At 40.9% G+C, this 18,827-nt stretch overlaps 1 protein-coding gene across 3 annotated transcripts in view; it reads left to right on the plus strand.

The window, feature by feature from the left end:
- sez6 (seizure related 6 homolog) overlaps positions 1–18,827 on the plus strand; it is a 72,090-nt gene that overhangs the window by 39,282 nt on the left and 13,981 nt on the right. For all 3 annotated transcript variants that reach the window (XM_062959277.1, XM_062959279.1, XM_062959278.1), the window contains exons 4-10: positions 4,072–4,434; positions 6,114–6,256; positions 7,542–7,734; positions 11,671–11,856; positions 13,368–13,536; positions 16,726–16,892; positions 16,982–17,176. In XM_062959277.1, the coding sequence (XP_062815347.1) occupies positions 4,072–4,434; positions 6,114–6,256; positions 7,542–7,734; positions 11,671–11,856; positions 13,368–13,536; positions 16,726–16,892; positions 16,982–17,176 (1,416 nt within the window). The remainder of the gene's footprint in view (positions 1–4,071; positions 4,435–6,113; positions 6,257–7,541; positions 7,735–11,670; positions 11,857–13,367; positions 13,537–16,725; positions 16,893–16,981; positions 17,177–18,827) is intronic.

Here is an 18,827-nt window from a genome sequence, read left to right on the forward strand (position 1 = left end):
TGTTATTATTATATGGCATACATTATTATTATTATTATTATTATTATTATTATTATTATTATTATTAGAGGTTGGTCTAAATGACCTTAAGTGACCCCTTTCCGTTGTCGTTATTGTTGTGGTTGTTGTTGTTACTACTACTGTTCCTACTACTATAATACTGCTATTATTGTTGTTATGTTGTTATTGTTGTATATTATTATTATTATTATTATTAGGCATAGGTCTCTATGACCTTAAGTGACCCCCTTCTATTCCTGTTACTACAACACTGCTATTACGGTTATTATGTTATTATTATATAGCATACATTATTATTATTATTTTATTATGACACAGCAAACAAGATTATTATTATTAAGATTATTATTATTATTATTATTATTAGGGGTTGGTCTATATGACCTTAAGTGACCCCCTTCTATTCCTGTTACAACTGCTATAATACTGCTATTATTGTTATTATGTTATTATTATATAGTATACATCATCATCATCATTATTAGAGGTTTGTCTATATGACCTTGTTGTTGTTGTTGTTGTTGTTGTTGTTGTTGTTGTTGCTGTTTGTCTATATGACCTTAAGGGACCCCTTCCATTCCTGTTGTTGTTGTTGCTGTTGCTGTTGTTACTACTACTGCTATAATACTGCTATTATTGTTGTTATGTTATTATTATATTATATACATTATTATTATTATTATTATTATTATTAATACACTGTTGTTATTTTGGGTGCAGTTTCTTGGAATCTTTGCCGCAAAGGCAAAAACCATTCAGATTTTAATAATAATAATAATAATAATAATAATAATAATAATAATAATACACTGTTGTTATTTTGGGTGCAGTTTCTTGGAATCTTTGCCACAAAGGCAAAAACCATTCAGATTTTAATAATAATAATAATAATAATAATAATAATAATAATAATAATAATAATACACTGTTGTTATTTTGGGTGCAGTTTCTTGGAATCTTTGCCACAAAGGTAAAAACCATTCAGATTTTAATAATAATAATAATAATAATAATAATAATAATAATAATAATAATACACTGTTGTTATTTTGGGTGCAGTTTCTTGGAATCTTTGCCGCAAAGGCAAAAACCATTCAGATTTTAATAATAATAATAATAATAATAATAATAATACACTGTTGTTATTTTGGGTGCAGTTTCTTGGAATCTTTGCCACAAAGGTAAAAACCATTCAGATTTTAATAATAATAATAATAATAATAATAATAATAATAATAATAATAATACACTGTTGTTATTTTGGGTGCAGTTTCTTGGAATCTTTGCCGCAAAGGCAAAAACCATTCAGATTTTAATAATAATAATAATAATAATAATAATAATAATAATAATAATAATAATAGATTGTTGTTATTTTGGGTGCAGTTGCTTGGAATCTTTGCCACAAAGGGAAAAACCATTCAGATGTTCGGATTTCAAACAGGATATTTCATCTTTTCCGGATGTCTTTGGCCCCAAAGGGACTTGGCCTCCGAATGCCGAGGTCGATGGGAGTTGCAGTTCAAGAACATCCAGAAACTAGAGATCTGGGGAGGATAAAATGACACCCAGCGGAGGCGGGTGCTAATCCCCCCATTAAAGCTTTGAAAAAGAGCGCTGGCTGGCGCCCTTCCGGATAAACTCATTAACTTTTATGGTGTAATAAATGGATCCTATTAAAACATAATTCCCTCCTCGCTGCTGGGGGTGCCGTGGCCTGTTTGTGCAGCGGCCCAGAGAAAGCCCATGCCTTTGGCCACATGTATTATTGCTATTATTGTTATTATTAGCTTGGGGACCAGGCGTTACCCAGGTTATTTGAAAAATAGTTTTGTCCGGATCATAAGCCTTTCCTATATATTCATGAATCATTGTGCATGGGAAATAATAATAATAATAATAGAGGTAATAATACATTGGTAATAAATGATAATAATTTCATAATAGTAGCACAGTAGAGTCTCACTTATCCAACATAAACGGGCCAGCAGAATGTTGGATAAGCAAATATGTTGGATAATAAGGAGAGATTAAGGAGAAGCCTATTAAACACCAAATCAAGTTATGATTTTACAAATGAAGCACCAAAACATCATGTTAGACAACAAATTTGACAGAAAAAGTAGTTAAATACACAGTAATGCTATGTAGTAATTACTGTATTTACGAATTTAGCACCAAAATATCACAATGTATTGAAAACATTGACTACAAAAATGCGTTGGATAATCCAGAACGTTGGATAAGCGAGTGTTGGATAAGTGAGACTCTACTGTAGTACGAATAATACATTGATAGGGTAACCCTAACCCTCACAACCTCTGAGGATGCCTGCCATAGATGTGGGCGAAACGTCAGGAGAGAATGCTTCTGGAACATGGCCACACAGCCCGAAAGACATACAACAACCCAATACATTGATAATAACAAATAATAATAATTTCAAAATAGTAGTAGTAGAAATAATACATTCATATTGTGAGCCGCTCCGAGTCCCCTGAGCATGAGCCAGTAGTGTCATGCTGCAGCAAAGAAGGCAATTATTATTACATCGATAGAATTATTATTATTCTATACAGTAGAGTCTCACTTATCCAACACTTGCTTATCCAACGTTCTGGATTATCCAACGCATTTTTGTAGTCAATGTTTTCAATATATCATGATATTTTGGTGCTAAATTCATAAATACAGTAATTACTACATAGCATTACTGCATATTGAACTACCTTTTCTGTCAAATTTGTTGTATAACATGATGTTTTGGTGCTTAATTTCTAAAATCATAACCTAATTTGATGATTAATAGGCTTTTTCTTAATCTCTCCTTATTATCCAACATATTCGCTTATCCAACATTCTGCCAGCCCGTTTACGTTGGATAAGTGAGACTCTACTGTAATTATTATTATTATTATAGAATAATAATTATTATTCTATAATAATTATTATAAAATTATTATTATTATTCATCGATATACATTATCGATGTAATAATTATTATTACATCGATAGAAGCTGAGCATGAGTCAGTAGTGTCATGCTGCAGCAAAGAAGGCAATTATTATTACATCGATAGAATTATTATTATTCTATAATAATAATTATTATTATAGAATAATTATTATTCTATAATAATTATTATAGAATTATTATTATTGTTCATCGATATACATTATCGATGTAATAATTATTATTACATCGATAGAAGCTGAGCATGAGTCAGTAGTGTCATGCTGCAGCAAAGAAGGCGATTATTATTATTATTATTATTATTATTATTATTATTATTATTACCTAGATAGAAGTTAAACATGATCCAGTAGTGTCATGCTGCAGCAAAGGAGGCAAATACTATTATTATTATTACTATTATTATTATTATTATTATGACAAATATTAATCACTGTAACAAATCATCGTAAATATAAAATATAATACATATAACAAATAATAATAAATATAATATGAATATAAATATAATAATACATAACAACAATAATAATGATAATGATAATTGTATTTGCCTCCTTTGCTGCAGCATGACACTACTGGCTCATGCTCAGCTTCTATCAATGTAATAATAATAATAATAATAATAATTGTATTTGCTTCCTTTGCTGCAGCATGACACTACTGGCTCATGCTCAGCTTCTATCCATGTAATAATAATAATAATAATAATAATAATAATAATAATAATAATAATAGTATTTGCCTCCTTTGCTGCAGCATGACACTACTGGTTCATGCTCAGCTTCTATCCATGTAATAATAATAATAATAATAATAATAATAATAGTATTTGCCTCCTTTGCTGCAGTGCCACACCATTGGCTCATGCTCAGCTTCTATCAATATAATCATAATCATCATCACATAATAATACTTGTATTTGCCTCCTTTGCTGCAGCACAACACTACTGGCTCATGCTCAGCTTTTATGGATATTATAAAATTGTAACTTCATAATAGTCATAATACTAATAATAATACATTGTGTCTTGAGATTTGAGAGGTGATACACCTTCTCTTCCTTTCTCGCTGCAGGGAAGACTGAGCGTCCCATCGTCCCCGAGGCCCCGACGGCGGCCCCGACCCCGGAAGAGCGGGAGCGCGAAGAAGCCCCTTTTGCCACCACGGCTCCCACCTTGAAGCTGCTGGACCACCACCCGCCGCTGGAGAACTTCCTCCACGGGACCCTGCTCAAGAAGGACTACTTCCTGCCCGAGGGACTCCTCGAACCCAGGGCCAAAGTGGATCCCACCGAGGCTCAAGCCACCACTGACCAGCCAGCCAACTCTATGGGGCCGGAATTTGGCCGCACGGAGACACCGGGACCTCTTGGCTTCTCGGATTCGGGACCAGGGACTCTGTCGGCCACCACCATTGTGACCACTGTGCCCGCTCCAGGTGGGAAAAACACTCAATTATAATAATATTATTTATAATCATTATTATTTATTAAACTCCATTGGCTCCTAGGCAAAATGAGGATCTGAAGCAGAGTGGAGGGTGAGCCCTGGCTCTCCAAAATTGAGATAAGGAATTACTGTATATACTCAAGTATAAGCCTAGTTTTTCAGCCCTTTTTTTAAGACTGAAAAAGCCCCCTCGGCTTATACTTGGGTGAGGGTTCTGGTTGGCTTATATTTGGGTCAGCTTATACTCGAGAATATATGGTACATTTATTATTTTTCTCTATTATTATTGGCATTATTACATTTATAATTTTCTCTATTATTGTTGCTACTATTAAATTTATTTTACTCTATTTTTATTATTATTAATACATTTATTATTTCATTCTGATCTTGTTATTATTATAATGATATTTATTATTTCACTCTATTTATTACTACATGTATTATTTTCCTGTATTTTTTATTATTCTTATTATTACATGTATTATTTCACTCTATTATTATTAAAAGGACACATAAGCACATTTACATTGAAGAAGATGAGAATAAGGATTTAATCAGAGTTGGGCAGTCTTATCTTAAATTTGAGCTTTATGTAACGATTCAAAAACATTTAACCTACTGATGCCTCAATTAATGTAATTTTATTGGTATCTGTTTTTATTTTTGAAATTTACCACCCTCGGCTTATACTGGAGTCAATGTTTTCCCAGTTTTTTTGTGATAAAATTAGGTGCCTTGGCTTATATTTGGGTCAGCTTATACTCGAGTATATACGGTATATCCTCTCTTAAAATATGTCCATGGTCCGTTTTTATATATATTTAATAGAGGAAAATAAATCTTTAATGGAGCCTATTGGCTTCTAGGCAAAACATGGATTCTAAGCAGATTGGAGGGTGAGCCCTGGCACCCCAAGACTGGGATAAGGAATTACCGTATATACTCGAGTATAAGCCGACCCCAATATAAGCCGAGGCACCTAATTTTAACACAAAAACTGGGAAAACATATTGACTCGAGTATAAGCCGAGGGTGGGAAACGCAGCAGCTATGGGTCAATTTCTAAGATAAAAATAAAAATACATGCCAATAAAATGACATTAATTGAGGCATCAGTAGATGTTTTTGAATATTTAGAACTCCCCGAAAAACCTCCGGTATTGATATCGTACTTATATCCTCTCTTAAAAGAGATCCATGGTCTGTTTATATATATATATATTTAATAGAGGAAAATAAATCTTTAATGGAGCCCATTGGCTTCTAAGCAAAATGGAGATCCGAAGCAGAGTGGAGGGTGAGCCCTGGCACCCCAAGACTGGGATAAGGAATTATATCCATTATTAGGAGGGCCGAAAGATGGTGATGATGTTTATTTACATTGTACTTATCTCCTAGGGGAGTAGAGGGTTCGGAGCAGAGTGGAGGGTGAGCCCTGGCACCCCAAGACTTATAAGGAAATCTATCCATTGTGTATAATATATTTCATATCGTAGTGTTTAAGGAAGCTGCTAGCTCCGAACCCAAACAACAGGGCCCACTATTAATTCTCCTTGGATTCGGAGCAGAGTGGAGGGTGAGCCCTGGCACCCCAACACTAGAATAGATCCATTATTATAACAACGAGGATATTTTTGATGGGAAACTATCTCTCTCTCTCCGCAGGCGGTCCTTGCAGCTGGAACCTGACGGGCCCGAAGGGGTCCCTGGCCTCGCCGCTGCCCTCCGGCCTGCCCTACAAGCCCGGCGTGACTCTGGAGTGTGCTTACTCCATCTCCGTCTACCCGGGATATGGTGTCGAGATCCGGGTAAGCCCTTCTCGCCAGTAGCGGAAGACGTTGTTTCCAACTAAGGCGGTTTCCCAGGAGATATGCCTTCCTTGGATGGGTCACACTCTCTCGGCCTTGGTGGGAAAACCCATAAATGACTTCAAGTGTTGGCCACATTTTAGGAGGCAACCCCTGTCAGTAAGACCAAACCCAGGCCCATTTTAAGTGAGTCCCTGCTATGGCGATATTCAGATTAGGCCCAATTGAAATTAGCCAGCAAGCAAGGAGAGAAGGTGATTTTCAGCCAAGGAAGATTTTATAAGATGCTAGCTAGTGATACATTCACAAAGTAGATAGCATACAGAATACAGTTTCATAGCCCTTTTTATACATAGCGTGGGCTGGAAACAAAGAATGATTAAGTGTCGATGAATGGGGTTCCTTTGACTGAACAGGAAAAATAACAAAGTGATAGAGGGCATTTTCTGGCCTTCCCAGGAATGCTATTGTCTTATGAGATGAACATGGCATGGCTCCTTAATAGGCCTGGCTGGCGGTTCCAGACCCCAGAGAAACAAACATCATATATTAATACAATTATGCAAAAATGACAGAGGATGGGTTTGGCTGTAGACATGCAGATGTCCTTCCAATGCGAGAGGTCCTGTTCATCAAAGGTGCAGGTGGTGAAATTGGTTCTTCCCCAAGGGCGGGGAGAGGTGATGGGGCAAAATGGGAACACATAGGAAAAACATGGAGTGTTTACTATGAGAGACATAGTTTTCCAAAGTACCTTTAACAAGCCGGGCTAAAAAAAGGGGAAGGAAGGCAGGCAGAGTGGAAGAAAAGGAAGAAAGGAGAAAAAGTGAGGAAGGAAAAAAAGGGAGGAAAAGAGAAAGAAAGGAAGGGAAGGAGGGGGAAGGAGGAAGAAAAGAGGGAAAAAGGAGACGTCAGTGAGTGGGGACCTGGCCCAAGTAAACTAGACATCCCAAGGACCCAGGGCTGGTTTTCTCATGGAACACAGCAAGGCTGAGAGAGTGTGTCTCCCGTACTGTGGATCTCACCCTCGATCCATCTCCTTTCTAGCATAATGAGCACCAGCCGTCGTTCATCACCGTAATTACTGTAATTAATATGCAATCAGCGCCGTAATGAGCGGCGGCGGCGGCGGTTCATTCGTCATAATGAGCGATGGGACTGAGATCGAAAACAGCTTTGGAAATAAGAGCCGGCGACGTGTCTCATGTCTCTGAGCATGTGCAGAGTGTATTCTGACAAATGGGGTTGGACTTGATGACCTCAAGGGTGCCTTTTTCCACTTTAGGTGCAGAACATCAGCCTCTCGGAAGGCGAGACGGTCACCATAGAGACCCTGGGAGGCGCAGATCCCATCGCTCTGGCCAACGAGTCCTTCTTGATGCGGGGTCAAGTGATCCGGGGTCCGACTAATCAGGCGCTGATCCGCTTCCAAAGCCCCTTGCCGGCCAATCCGGGCAGCTTCCACTTCCACTTCGAAGGTGAGCCCAAAATAACCTCCAGGGGGCAGTCTTGCACCTGAAGCAGGAAGGAGGTATTATTCATGTATAATAATAATAATAATAATAATAATAATAATAATAATAATAATGTTTATTTATAATAAATAAATTTATAATAAATAAACATAATTACTTTCCCAATACCAACCAGTAGTTGATGGGTCAGTAAGGGCATCTTATACGCTCCGGATTTTAGTCTGAACATTATGCTTGTTGTTTAGAAGGATCCTGGAGTCCAATATCAGGAGAAATCAATAGTCAATGGATAAAAGTAAAAGTGTAAAATCGAGGCAAAGCAAGCAGAGGGTGTAAAGTTCGGACTAAAACCCGGGGCGAATTTGCTTTGGGTGCCAATTGTTGCTTATTGACAGTCCAATACTTGACTGTTTAGGAAATCCCTCCCAACTTGGGCAAACCCCCTCTGCTCGTACATAGGCAACATCTGGAGCCCAATTAGCTAATTGGGATCTTGCTAATTACCGCCAGCGCTAATCGCCAGCGCTGCCAGGTTAAAGCGGGCGCCCACCGAAGAGAGGCCTTAATGGCGAGATAATTGGTCCCGGCAATTAAGGGAATTGGTGCACGTCTCCGTATCCCTGTGTTTTATTCTCGTACTCACTTCGGTACCCGGCGAGGCCCAGGTTGGGTCTTCATAAGACGAGAAACATAAGAAATATTCACCGTTGGCTTTTAAGAATGGACCCATTAGAACTTATTTGGCCTGCCACCCCCTTTCCGGAACAAAATATGACTCAGCTCTCCCTGGAAAGGGGGCGTGGCTTAGAGGGGTGGGCGTGGCTCCTGCTCAAGAGGGCGGGGCTGAGCCTCTCCCCTAGTCCAAGATGCAGGGCTGCGAGGGGGAGGTGGGCGGGGCCACAAATGGGAGGCCAGGACTGGGATGGGCGGACTTACGAGCACTGAGGCAGGGCTGAGCTTCTATCCCTGTCAGGACAGAGGGGGCGGGGCCTCTTCCCAAGTGCCAGACAGGGCTGAACCTCTATACAGAGAGGTATACAGAGGCTCAGCCCTGTCTCGCGCTCTTGGGAAGAAGCCCCGCCCCCAGCCCTGCCCTTTAGTCCTAAAAGGCCTCTCAGGAGAAGTATAGAGGCTCAGCCCTGTCTCAGGCTCTTGGGAAGAGGCCCCGCCCCTAGCCCCACCCTTTACTCCTAAAAGGTCTTTCAGGAGAAGTATAGAGGCTCAGCCCTGTCTCAGGCTCTTGGGAAGAGGCCCCGCCCCTAGCCCCACCCTTTACTCCTAAAAGGTCTTTCAGGAGAAGTATAGAGGCTCAGCCCTGTCTCAGGCTCTTGGGAAGAGGCCCCGCCCCTAGCCCCACCCTTTACTCCTAAAAGGTCTTTCAGGAGAAGTATAGAGGCTCAGCCCTGTCTCAGGCTCTTGGGAAGAGGCCCCGCCCCCAGCTCCGCCCTTTAGTCCTAAAAGGCCTCTCAAGTATAGAGGCTCAGCCCTGTCTCGGGCTCTTGGGAAGAGGCCCTGCCCCCAGCTCCGCCCTTTAGTCCTAAAAGGCCTCTCAAGTATAGAGGCTCAGCCCTGTCTCGGGCTCTTGGGAAGAGGCCCTGCCCCCAGCTCCGCCCTTTAGTCCTAAAAGGCCTCTCAAGTATAGAGGCTCAGCCCTGTCTCGGGCTCTTGGGAAGAGGCCCTGCCCCCAGCTCCGCCCTTTAGTCCTAAAAGGCCTCTCAAGTATAGAGGCTCAGCCCTGTCTCGGGCTCTTGGGAAGAGGCCCTGCCCCCAGCTCCGCCCTTTAGTCCTAAAAGGCCTCTCAAGTATAGAGGCTCAGCCCTGTCTCGGGCTCTTGGGAAGAGGCCCTGCCCCCAGCTCCGCCCTTTAGTCCTAAAAGGCCTCTCAAGTATAGAGGCTCAGCCCTGTCTCAGGCTCTTGGGAAGAGGCCCCGCCCCTAGCCCCACCCTTTACTCCTAAAAGGCCTCTCAGGAGAAGTATAGAGGCTCAGCCCTGTCTCGGGCTCTTGGGAAGAGGCCCTGCCCCCAGCTCCGCCCTTTAGTCCTAAAAGGCCTCTCAAGTATAGAGGCTCAGCCCTGTCTCGGGCTCTTGGGAAGAGGCCCTGCCCCCAGCTCCGCCCTTTAGTCCTAAAAGGCCTCTCAAGTATAGAGGCTCAGCCCTGTCTCGGGCTCTTGGGAAGAGGCCCTGCCCCCAGCTCCGCCCTTTAGTCCTAAAAGGCCTCTCAAGTATAGAGGCTCAGCCCTGTCTCGGGCTCTTGGGAAGAGGCCCTGCCCCCAGCTCCGCCCTTTAGTCCTAAAAGGCCTCTCAAGTATAGAGGCTCAGCCCTGTCTCGGGCTCTTGGGAAGAGGCCCTGCCCCCAGCTCCGCCCTTTAGTCCTAAAAGGCCTCTCAAGTATAGAGGCTCAGCCCTGTCTCGGGCTCTTGGGAAGAGGCCCTGCCCCCAGCTCCGCCCTTTAGTCCTAAAAGGCCTCTCAAGTATAGAGGCTCAGCCCTGTCTCGGGCTCTTGGGAAGAGGCCCTGCCCCCAGCTCCGCCCTTTAGTCCTAAAAGGCCTCTCAAGTATAGAGGCTCAGCCCTGTCTCAGGCTCTTGGGAAGAGGCCCCGCCCCCAGCTCCGCCCTTTAGTCCTAAAAGGCCTCTCAAGTATAGAGGCTCAGCCCTGTCTCGGGCTCTTGGGAAGAGGCCCTGCCCCCAGCTCCGCCCTTTAGTCCTAAAAGGCCTCTCAAGTATAGAGGCTCAGCCCTGTCTCAGGCTCTTGGGAAGAGGCCCTGCCCCCAGCTCCGCCCTTTAGTCCTAAAAGGCCTCTCAAGTATAGAGGCTCAGCCCTGTCTCGGGCTCTTGGGAAGAGGCCCTGCCCCCAGCTCCGCCCTTTAGTCCTAAAAGGCCTCTCAAGTATAGAGGCTCAGCCCTGTCTCAGGCTCTTGGGAAGAGGCCCCGCCCCCAGCTCCGCCCTTTAGTCCTAAAAGGCCTCTCAAGTATAGAGGCTCAGCCCTGTCTCGGGCTCTTGGGAAGAGGCCCTGCCCCCAGCTCCGCCCTTTAGTCCTAAAAGGCCTCTCAAGTATAGAGGCTCAGCCCTGTCTCAGGCTCTTGGGAAGAGGCCCTGCCCCCAGCTCCGCCCTTTAGTCCTAAAAGGCCTCTCAAGTATAGAGGCTCAGCCCTGTCTCGGGCTCTTGGGAAGAGGCCCTGCCCCCAGCTCCGCCCTTTAGTCCTAAAAGGCCTCTCAAGTATAGAGGCTCAGCCCTGTCTCAGGCTCTTGGGAAGAGGCCCCGCCCCTAGCCCCACCCTTTACTCCTAAAAGGCCTCTCAGGAGAAGTATAGAGGCTCAGCCCTGTCTTGGGCTCTTGGGAAGAGGCCCCGCCCCCAGCTCCGCCCTTTAGTCCTAAAAGGCCTCTCAAGTATAGAGGCTCAGCCCTGTCTCGGGCTCTTGGGAAGAAGCCACGCCCACTCCTCTAGCTCCGCCCTCTGTGTGTCCTAACAGGCACCTCAGGTGCTCAGCCCTGTTTCCGGCACTTGGGAAGAGGCCCCGCCCCTCCCTTGGCTCCGCCCAGTGTCCTAATAGGTGCCATCACCGCCCCCCTGGATCTCTGCAGTGCCCACCAGGGGGCGGTAGCACCCACTTTGGGAATCACTGCATTAGCAGATGCATAAGAATATGGGTGAACTACAACTCCTATTATCATCTGTCAGTGTTTCCAACCCCACTAACATTCAAAGTTGAACATGTCAGGTCTGTGTGCCAAGTTGGGTTCAGATCCATTGCTGAGACTCATACTGACAGATCAAGACTAAATCGGCATCGCTATGACACTTCACCTCCCATTTATAGTTAGCAAAGCTTCTCGTTCCCCAATTTTCCTCCTCCTCCTTTGTCCAGTTGGGCATCTTTTAGCAGCATCAGCCTTGATCAATAGCTCACATTGTTTGATTGCTGTCTTTCTTTCTTAGCCTACCTTCTGAGCTGCGCCTTCCCTTCTCGCCCGGCCTACGGAGACGTGGCGGTGACCAGCGTCCACCCCGGCGGCCACGCTTGCTTCTCTTGCGCCAACGGCTACCAACTCACCGGCCAGCGCTGCCTCAGCTGCCTCAACGCCACCCACCCCTTTTGGGACGAACGGCTGCCAACTTGCGTGGGTGAGTTGCCTCCCCGCTCCGGGTTCTAGTCCGAACTTTAAAAGAATTGGGTCTAAGAGAGAGACAGCACGGAGGCAGGATTTGGGCCATCCAATCGCATGGAGTCATGGCCCATGGCCACAACACAACAACAACACTGAATAATAATAATAATAATAATAATAATAATAATAATAATAATAATAATAATAATAATAATATAATATAGTAAAATACTAATAATAATAATAATATAATAAATAATAATATATTTACACCAGTGGTTCCCAAACTTATTTGGCCTGCCGCCCCCTTTCCAGAAAAAATATGACTCAGCGCCCCCTGGAAAGGGAGGTGTGGCTTGGAGGGGTGGGCGTGGCTCCTTCTCAAGAGGGCGGGGCTGAGCCTCTCCCCTAGTCCGAGATGCAGGGCTGGGAGGGGGAGGAGGAGGTGGGCGGGGCCACAAATGGCGGCCAGGACTAGGATGGGCGGAATTACGAGCTCTGAGGCAGGGCTGAGCTTCTACCCCTGTCCTACGGCGCCTCCCAGGACACAGGGGGCGGAGCTAGAGGAGGGGAGGGGCCTCTTCCCAAGTGTCTGACAAGGCTGAACCTCTATACCCCTGTGTTCTAACAAGCGCCTCAGAAGAGGTATAGAGGCTCAGCCCTGTCTTGGGCTCTTGGAAGGAGGCCCCGCCCCCTTCCCTAGCTCCGCCCTTTAGTCCTAAAAGGCCTCTCAGGAGAAATATAGAGGCTCAGCCCTGTCTCATGCTCTTGGGAAGAGGCCCCGCCCCTAGCCCTGCCTTTTAGTCCTAAAAGGCCTCTCAGGAGAGGTATAGAGGCTCAGCCCTGTCTTGGGCTCTTGGAAGGAGACCCCGCCCCCTTCCCTAGCTCCGCCCTTTAGTCCTAAAAGGCCTCTCAGGAGAAATGTAGAGGCTCAGCCCTGTCTCATGCTCTTGGGAAGAGGCCCCGCCCCTAGCCCTGCCTTTTAGTCCTAAAAGGCCTCTCAGGAGAGGTATAGAGGCTCAGCCCTGTCTTGGGCTCTTGGAAGGAGGCCCCACCCCCTTCCCTAGCTCCGCCCTTTAGTCCTAAAAGGCCTCTCAGGAGAAATATAGAGGCTCAGCCCTGTCTCATGCTCTTGGGAAGAGGCCCCGCCCCTAGCCCTGCCTTTTAGTCCTAAAAGGCCTCTCAGGAGAGGTATAGAGGCTCAGCCCTGTCTTGGGCTCTTGGAAGGAGGCCCCGCCCCCTTCCCTAGCTCCGCCCTTTAGTCCTAAAAGGCCTCTCAGGAGAAATGTAGAGGCTCAGCCCTGTCTCAGCACCCACTTTGGGAATCACTGATTTACAACAACACAGAGTAGATTCTGCATTGGGTTTTAGTCCACAGTGCTGAAGACTTGGAAAATATACCTTTGGGGTAAGTTCAAGTTTGGACTGCAACCCGGAGCGGATTCAACATCTCTGCAGAGACAGAGGTCCAGTTTAGGAGGCAGTCCTGGTGTCCCATTGACCACTGCTCTTTCTATTGACCCACAGCGTCCTGCGGTGGTGTGGTCCGCAACGCCAGCACGGGCCGGATCGTGTCCCCAGGCTTCCCCGGCAACTACAGCAACAACTTGACCTGCCATTGGCTGCTGGAGGCTCCTCCGGGGCAGCGGCTGCACCTACATTTCGAGAAGGTCTCCCTAGCAGAGGACGACGACCGGTGAGTTGATTCTCCAGGATCCGAACCCAATGCTTTTGTGTTCATTGTCCTCCTCGTCCTCTGTCTGCCTGGAGGTTTTTAAGCAGCATTAGAACCGACAGATGAATTGAATCCCAAATTAATCTATTACTTTTTGTTTCTGAATGTAATATAACGCTTATCCCTCCAGTTTGTTAGCAAAGCCTCTATTTCCGCATTCTCGTCCTTGGTCTAGCTGGATGTTTTTTAAGTAGCATCTGCACCGAGCAATTACCGTATATACTCGAGTATAAGCCGACCCGAATATAAGCTGAGGCACCTAATTTTACCACACAAAAAACTCACAGAAAAGAGACACAACAATAAAAAATACAATATAATTGAAAACCTAATATCTATCTATCCCTATATATATATATATATATATATATATATATATATATATATATATACGCCAAGGCACCTAATTTTACCACTACAAAACAAAAAAGAGACACAACAATAAAAAATACAATATAATTGAAAACCGTATATATATAAGCCGAGGCACCTAATTTTACCACTATACATAAATACATACAGATAAATACAATATCAATATAATATGTGTGTGTATTTTATATATATATATATATATATATATATATATATATATATATACACACCTGTATATACTCGAGTATAAGCCGACCCGAATATAAGCTGAGGCACCTAATTTTACCACACAAAAAACTCACAGAAAAGAGACACAACAATAAAAAATACAATATAATTGAAAACCTAATATCTATCTATCCCTATATATATATATATATATATATATATATATATATATATACGCCAAGGCACCTAATTTTACCACTACAAAACAAAAAAGAGACACAACAATAAAAAATACAATATAATTGAAAACCATATATATATATAAGCCGAGGCACCTAATTTTACCACTATACATAAATACATACAGATATATACAATATCAATATAATATGTGTGTGTATTATATATATATATATATATATATATATATATATATACACACCCGTATATACTCGAGTGTAAGCCGACCCGAATATAAGCCAAGGCACCTAATTTTACCACTAAAAAACTCACAAAAAAGAGACACAACAATAAAAAATACAATATAATTGAAAACCATATATATATAAGCCGAGGCACCTAATTTTACCACTATACATAAATACATACAGATATATATAATATCAATATAATATGTGTGTGTATTATATATATACATATACCCGTATATACATATACCCTTATATACTCGAGTATAAGCCGACCCGAATATAAGCTGAGGCACCTAATTTTACCAAAAAAAAATTCATAAAAAAGAGACACAACAATAAAAAATACAATATAATTGAAAACCTAATATATATACTGTATATATATAAGCCGAGGCACCTAATTTTACCTCTATACATAAATACATACAGATATATACAATATCAATATAATATGTGTGTGTATTATATATATACATATACCCGTATATACTCGAGTATAAGCCGACCCGAATATAAGCTGAGGCATCTAATTTTACCACAAAAAAACTCAGAAAAAAGAGACACAACAATAAAAAATACAATATAATTGAAAACTATATATATATATATATATATATATATATATATATATATATAGGCCGAGGCATAAACTATACATAAATACATACAAATATATATAATATCAATATAATATGTGTAATATATATATATATATATATATATATATACACACACATACCCATATATACTTGAGTATAAGCCGACCCGAATATAAGCCGAGGCACCTAATTTTACCACCATACATAAATACATACAGATATATATAATATCAATATAATATGTGCCTAATTTTACCACAAAAAAACTAGGAAAACATTGACTCCAGTATAAGCCGAGGGTGGTAAATTTCAGCAATAAAAATAGATACCAATAAAATTACAGTAATTGAGGCATCAGTAGGTTAAATGTTTTTGAATATTTACATCAAGCTCTAATTTAAGATAAGACTGTCCGACTCTGATCAAATCATTATTCTCATCTTCTTCAATGTCAATGTGCTTATGTATCCTTTTAATAATAATAGAGAGAAATAATGCATGTAATAATAATAATAATAATAATAATAATAATAATAATAATAATAATAAATACAGGAAAATAATACATGTAATAATAAATAGAGTAAAATAATAAATGCAATAATAATAATAATAATAATAATAATATCATCTTCTTTAAGGTAAATGTGCTTATATATCCTTTTAATAATAATAGAGTAAAATAATACATGCAATAATAATAATAATAATAATAATAAATACAGGAAAATAATACATGTCATAATAAATAGAGTAAAATAATAAATGCATTAATAATAATAATAATAATAATAATAATAATATCATCTTCTTTAAGGTAAATGTGCTTATATATCCTTTTAATAATAATAGAGTAAAATAATACATGCAATAATAATAATAATAATAAATACAGGAAAATAATACATGTCATAATAAATAGAGTAAAATAATAAATGCATTAATAATAATAATAATAATAATAATAATAATAATAATAATATCATCTTCTTTAAGGTAAATGTGCTTATATATCCTTTTAATAATAATAGAGTAAAATAATACATGCAATAATAATAATAATAATAAATACAGGAAAATAATACATGTCATAATAAATAGAGTAAAATAATAAAGGCAATAATAATAATAATAATAATAAGATCAGAGTGAAATAATATTACTGCATTAATAATAAAAATAGAGTAAAATAAATGTAATAGTAGCAACAATAATAGAGAAAAACAATAAATGTAGTAACACCAATAATAATAGAGAAAAATAATAAATGTACCATATATTCTTGAGTATAAACTGACCCAAATATAAGCCAAGCAGGACCCTTACCCGAGTATAAGCCGAGGGGGGCTTTTTCAGCCTTAAAAAAATGGGCTGGAAAACTAGGCTTATACTCAAGTATATACAGTAATTGATCATTCGACTGATTGCTGGCAATACTAAACCCAAATTCATATAGCACTTGTCCTGTTTGCAAAGCATCCCTTTCCAGTCTTTCTTCATCCTCTGTGTCTTTTAGCAGCATCAGCATTGGTAAGTGACTTTGCACAAAATCATGGGGGAAACATGGTGTTTTGCAGGCTGATCATCCGCAACGGGAACGACATCGAGGCCGCGCCGGTGTACGACTCCTACGAGGTCGAGTATCTCCCCATCGAGGGCCTGGTCAGTGGCGCCCGTGGGTTCTTCATTGAGCTGACCACCGACAGCAGCGGCGTGGCGGCTGGCGTGGCTCTGCGCTACGAGGGTGAGCTTCCCCTGTAAGCCATTGCACAACCCCAAAAGGCTTTCCCCAGTGTTACATTAGTTTACATCTAATATATGTCCTTCCCTTAGCCTTTGAGCCGGGCCACTGCTACGAGCCCTTCGTCAAGTATGGAAACTTCACGGCCAGCGACGCCTCCTACGCCGTGGGCACCACCGTGGAGTTCGCCTGCGAGGCCGGCTACACCTTGGAGCAAGGCTCCGTCATCATCGAGTGCGTGGACCCCGAAAACCCCCAGTGGAACGAGACCGAGCCCGCCTGCAGAGGTGGGCCAAAGGGACGGGACGGGAGGCCTATTGTGCTATGATGATGATGATGATGATGATTATTGACACAACGACGTTGTATGACACAGCAAACAAGATCGATATGCTGGATTTCGTTTCACAAAATCACAAGTCGAACACTTCCCAAGTGTCTAGGACTGTGTGATGTATTTTCGGATGATGCGTGCAGATCCCAGCAGGGTGGCCTTTTGCAGTTGGCAGATCGTAATTTTGTCAATGTCTATTGTTTCCAAATGCCGGCTCAGATCTTTTGGCACGGCACCCAGTGTGCCCATCACCACCGGGACCACCTGCACTGGTTTCTGCCAGAGTCTTATTATTATTATTATTACATCCTGCAATGTTTTGTTGTGCCAGCTGTCAGCTCTAGTTTGTAGTGCGGTTTTCTTGTACTGATTCTTTGTCTGCTGGAGTTTGTCTTTGAGGAGTTTCTGATTTTTGACTTCAATCAAAGCAGGTTATTATTATTATTATTATTATTACATCCATGGAGGCTGAGCATGAGCCAGTACTGTGGCACTGCACGAAAGGAGGCAAATACTATTATTATTTTTTTATGACACAGCAAACGAGATCTATATGCTGGATTTCGTATCACAAAATCACAAGTCGAATAATTCCCAAGTGTCTAGGACTTTATGTGATTTATTATTATTATTATTATTATTATTATTATTATTACATCCATGGAAGCTGAGCATGAACCAGTGGTGTGGCACTGCAAGAAAGGAGGCAAATACTATTATTATTTTTTTATGACACAGCAAACAAGATAGATATGCTGGATTTCGTATCACAAAATCACAAGTCGAATAATTCCCAAGTGTCTAGGACTTTGTGTGATTTATTATTATTATTATTATTATTATTATTATTATTATTATGACACAGCAAACAAGATAGATATGCTGGATTTCGTATCACAAAATCACAAGTCGAATAATTCCCAAGTGTCTAGGACTTTGTGTGATTTATTATTATTATTATTATTATTATTATTATTACACATCAAACAAGATAGATATGCTGGATTTCGTATCACAAAATCACAAGTCGAATAATTCCCAAGTGTCTAGGACTTTGTGTGATTTATTATTATTATTATTATTATTATTATTATTATTATTATTATTATGACACATCAAACAAGATAGATATGCTGGATTTCGTATCACAAAATCACAAGTCGAATAATTCCCAAGTGTCTAGGACTTTGTGTGATTTATTATTATTATTATTATTATTATTATTATTATTATTATTATTATGACACATCAAACAAGATAGATATGCTGGATTTCGTATCACAAAATCACAAGTCGAATAATTCCCAAGTGTCTAGGACTGTGTGATTTATTATTATTATTATTATTATTATTATTATTATTATTATTATTATTATTATTATTACATCCATGGAAGCTGAGCATGAACCAGTGGTGTGGCACTGCAAGAAAGGAGGCAAATACTATTATTATTATTATTATTATTATTATTATTATTATTATTATTGACACAACGACATTGTATGACACAGCAAACAAGATAGATATGCTGGATTTCGTATCACAAAACCACAAGTCAAACACTTCCCAAGCGTTTAGGACTGTGTGATGTATTTTCGGATGGT

This window comes from Anolis carolinensis, unplaced genomic scaffold (assembly GCF_035594765.1).
Source record: "Anolis carolinensis isolate JA03-04 unplaced genomic scaffold, rAnoCar3.1.pri scaffold_7, whole genome shotgun sequence".
Taxonomy (NCBI): Eukaryota; Metazoa; Chordata; class Lepidosauria; order Squamata; family Dactyloidae; genus Anolis; species Anolis carolinensis.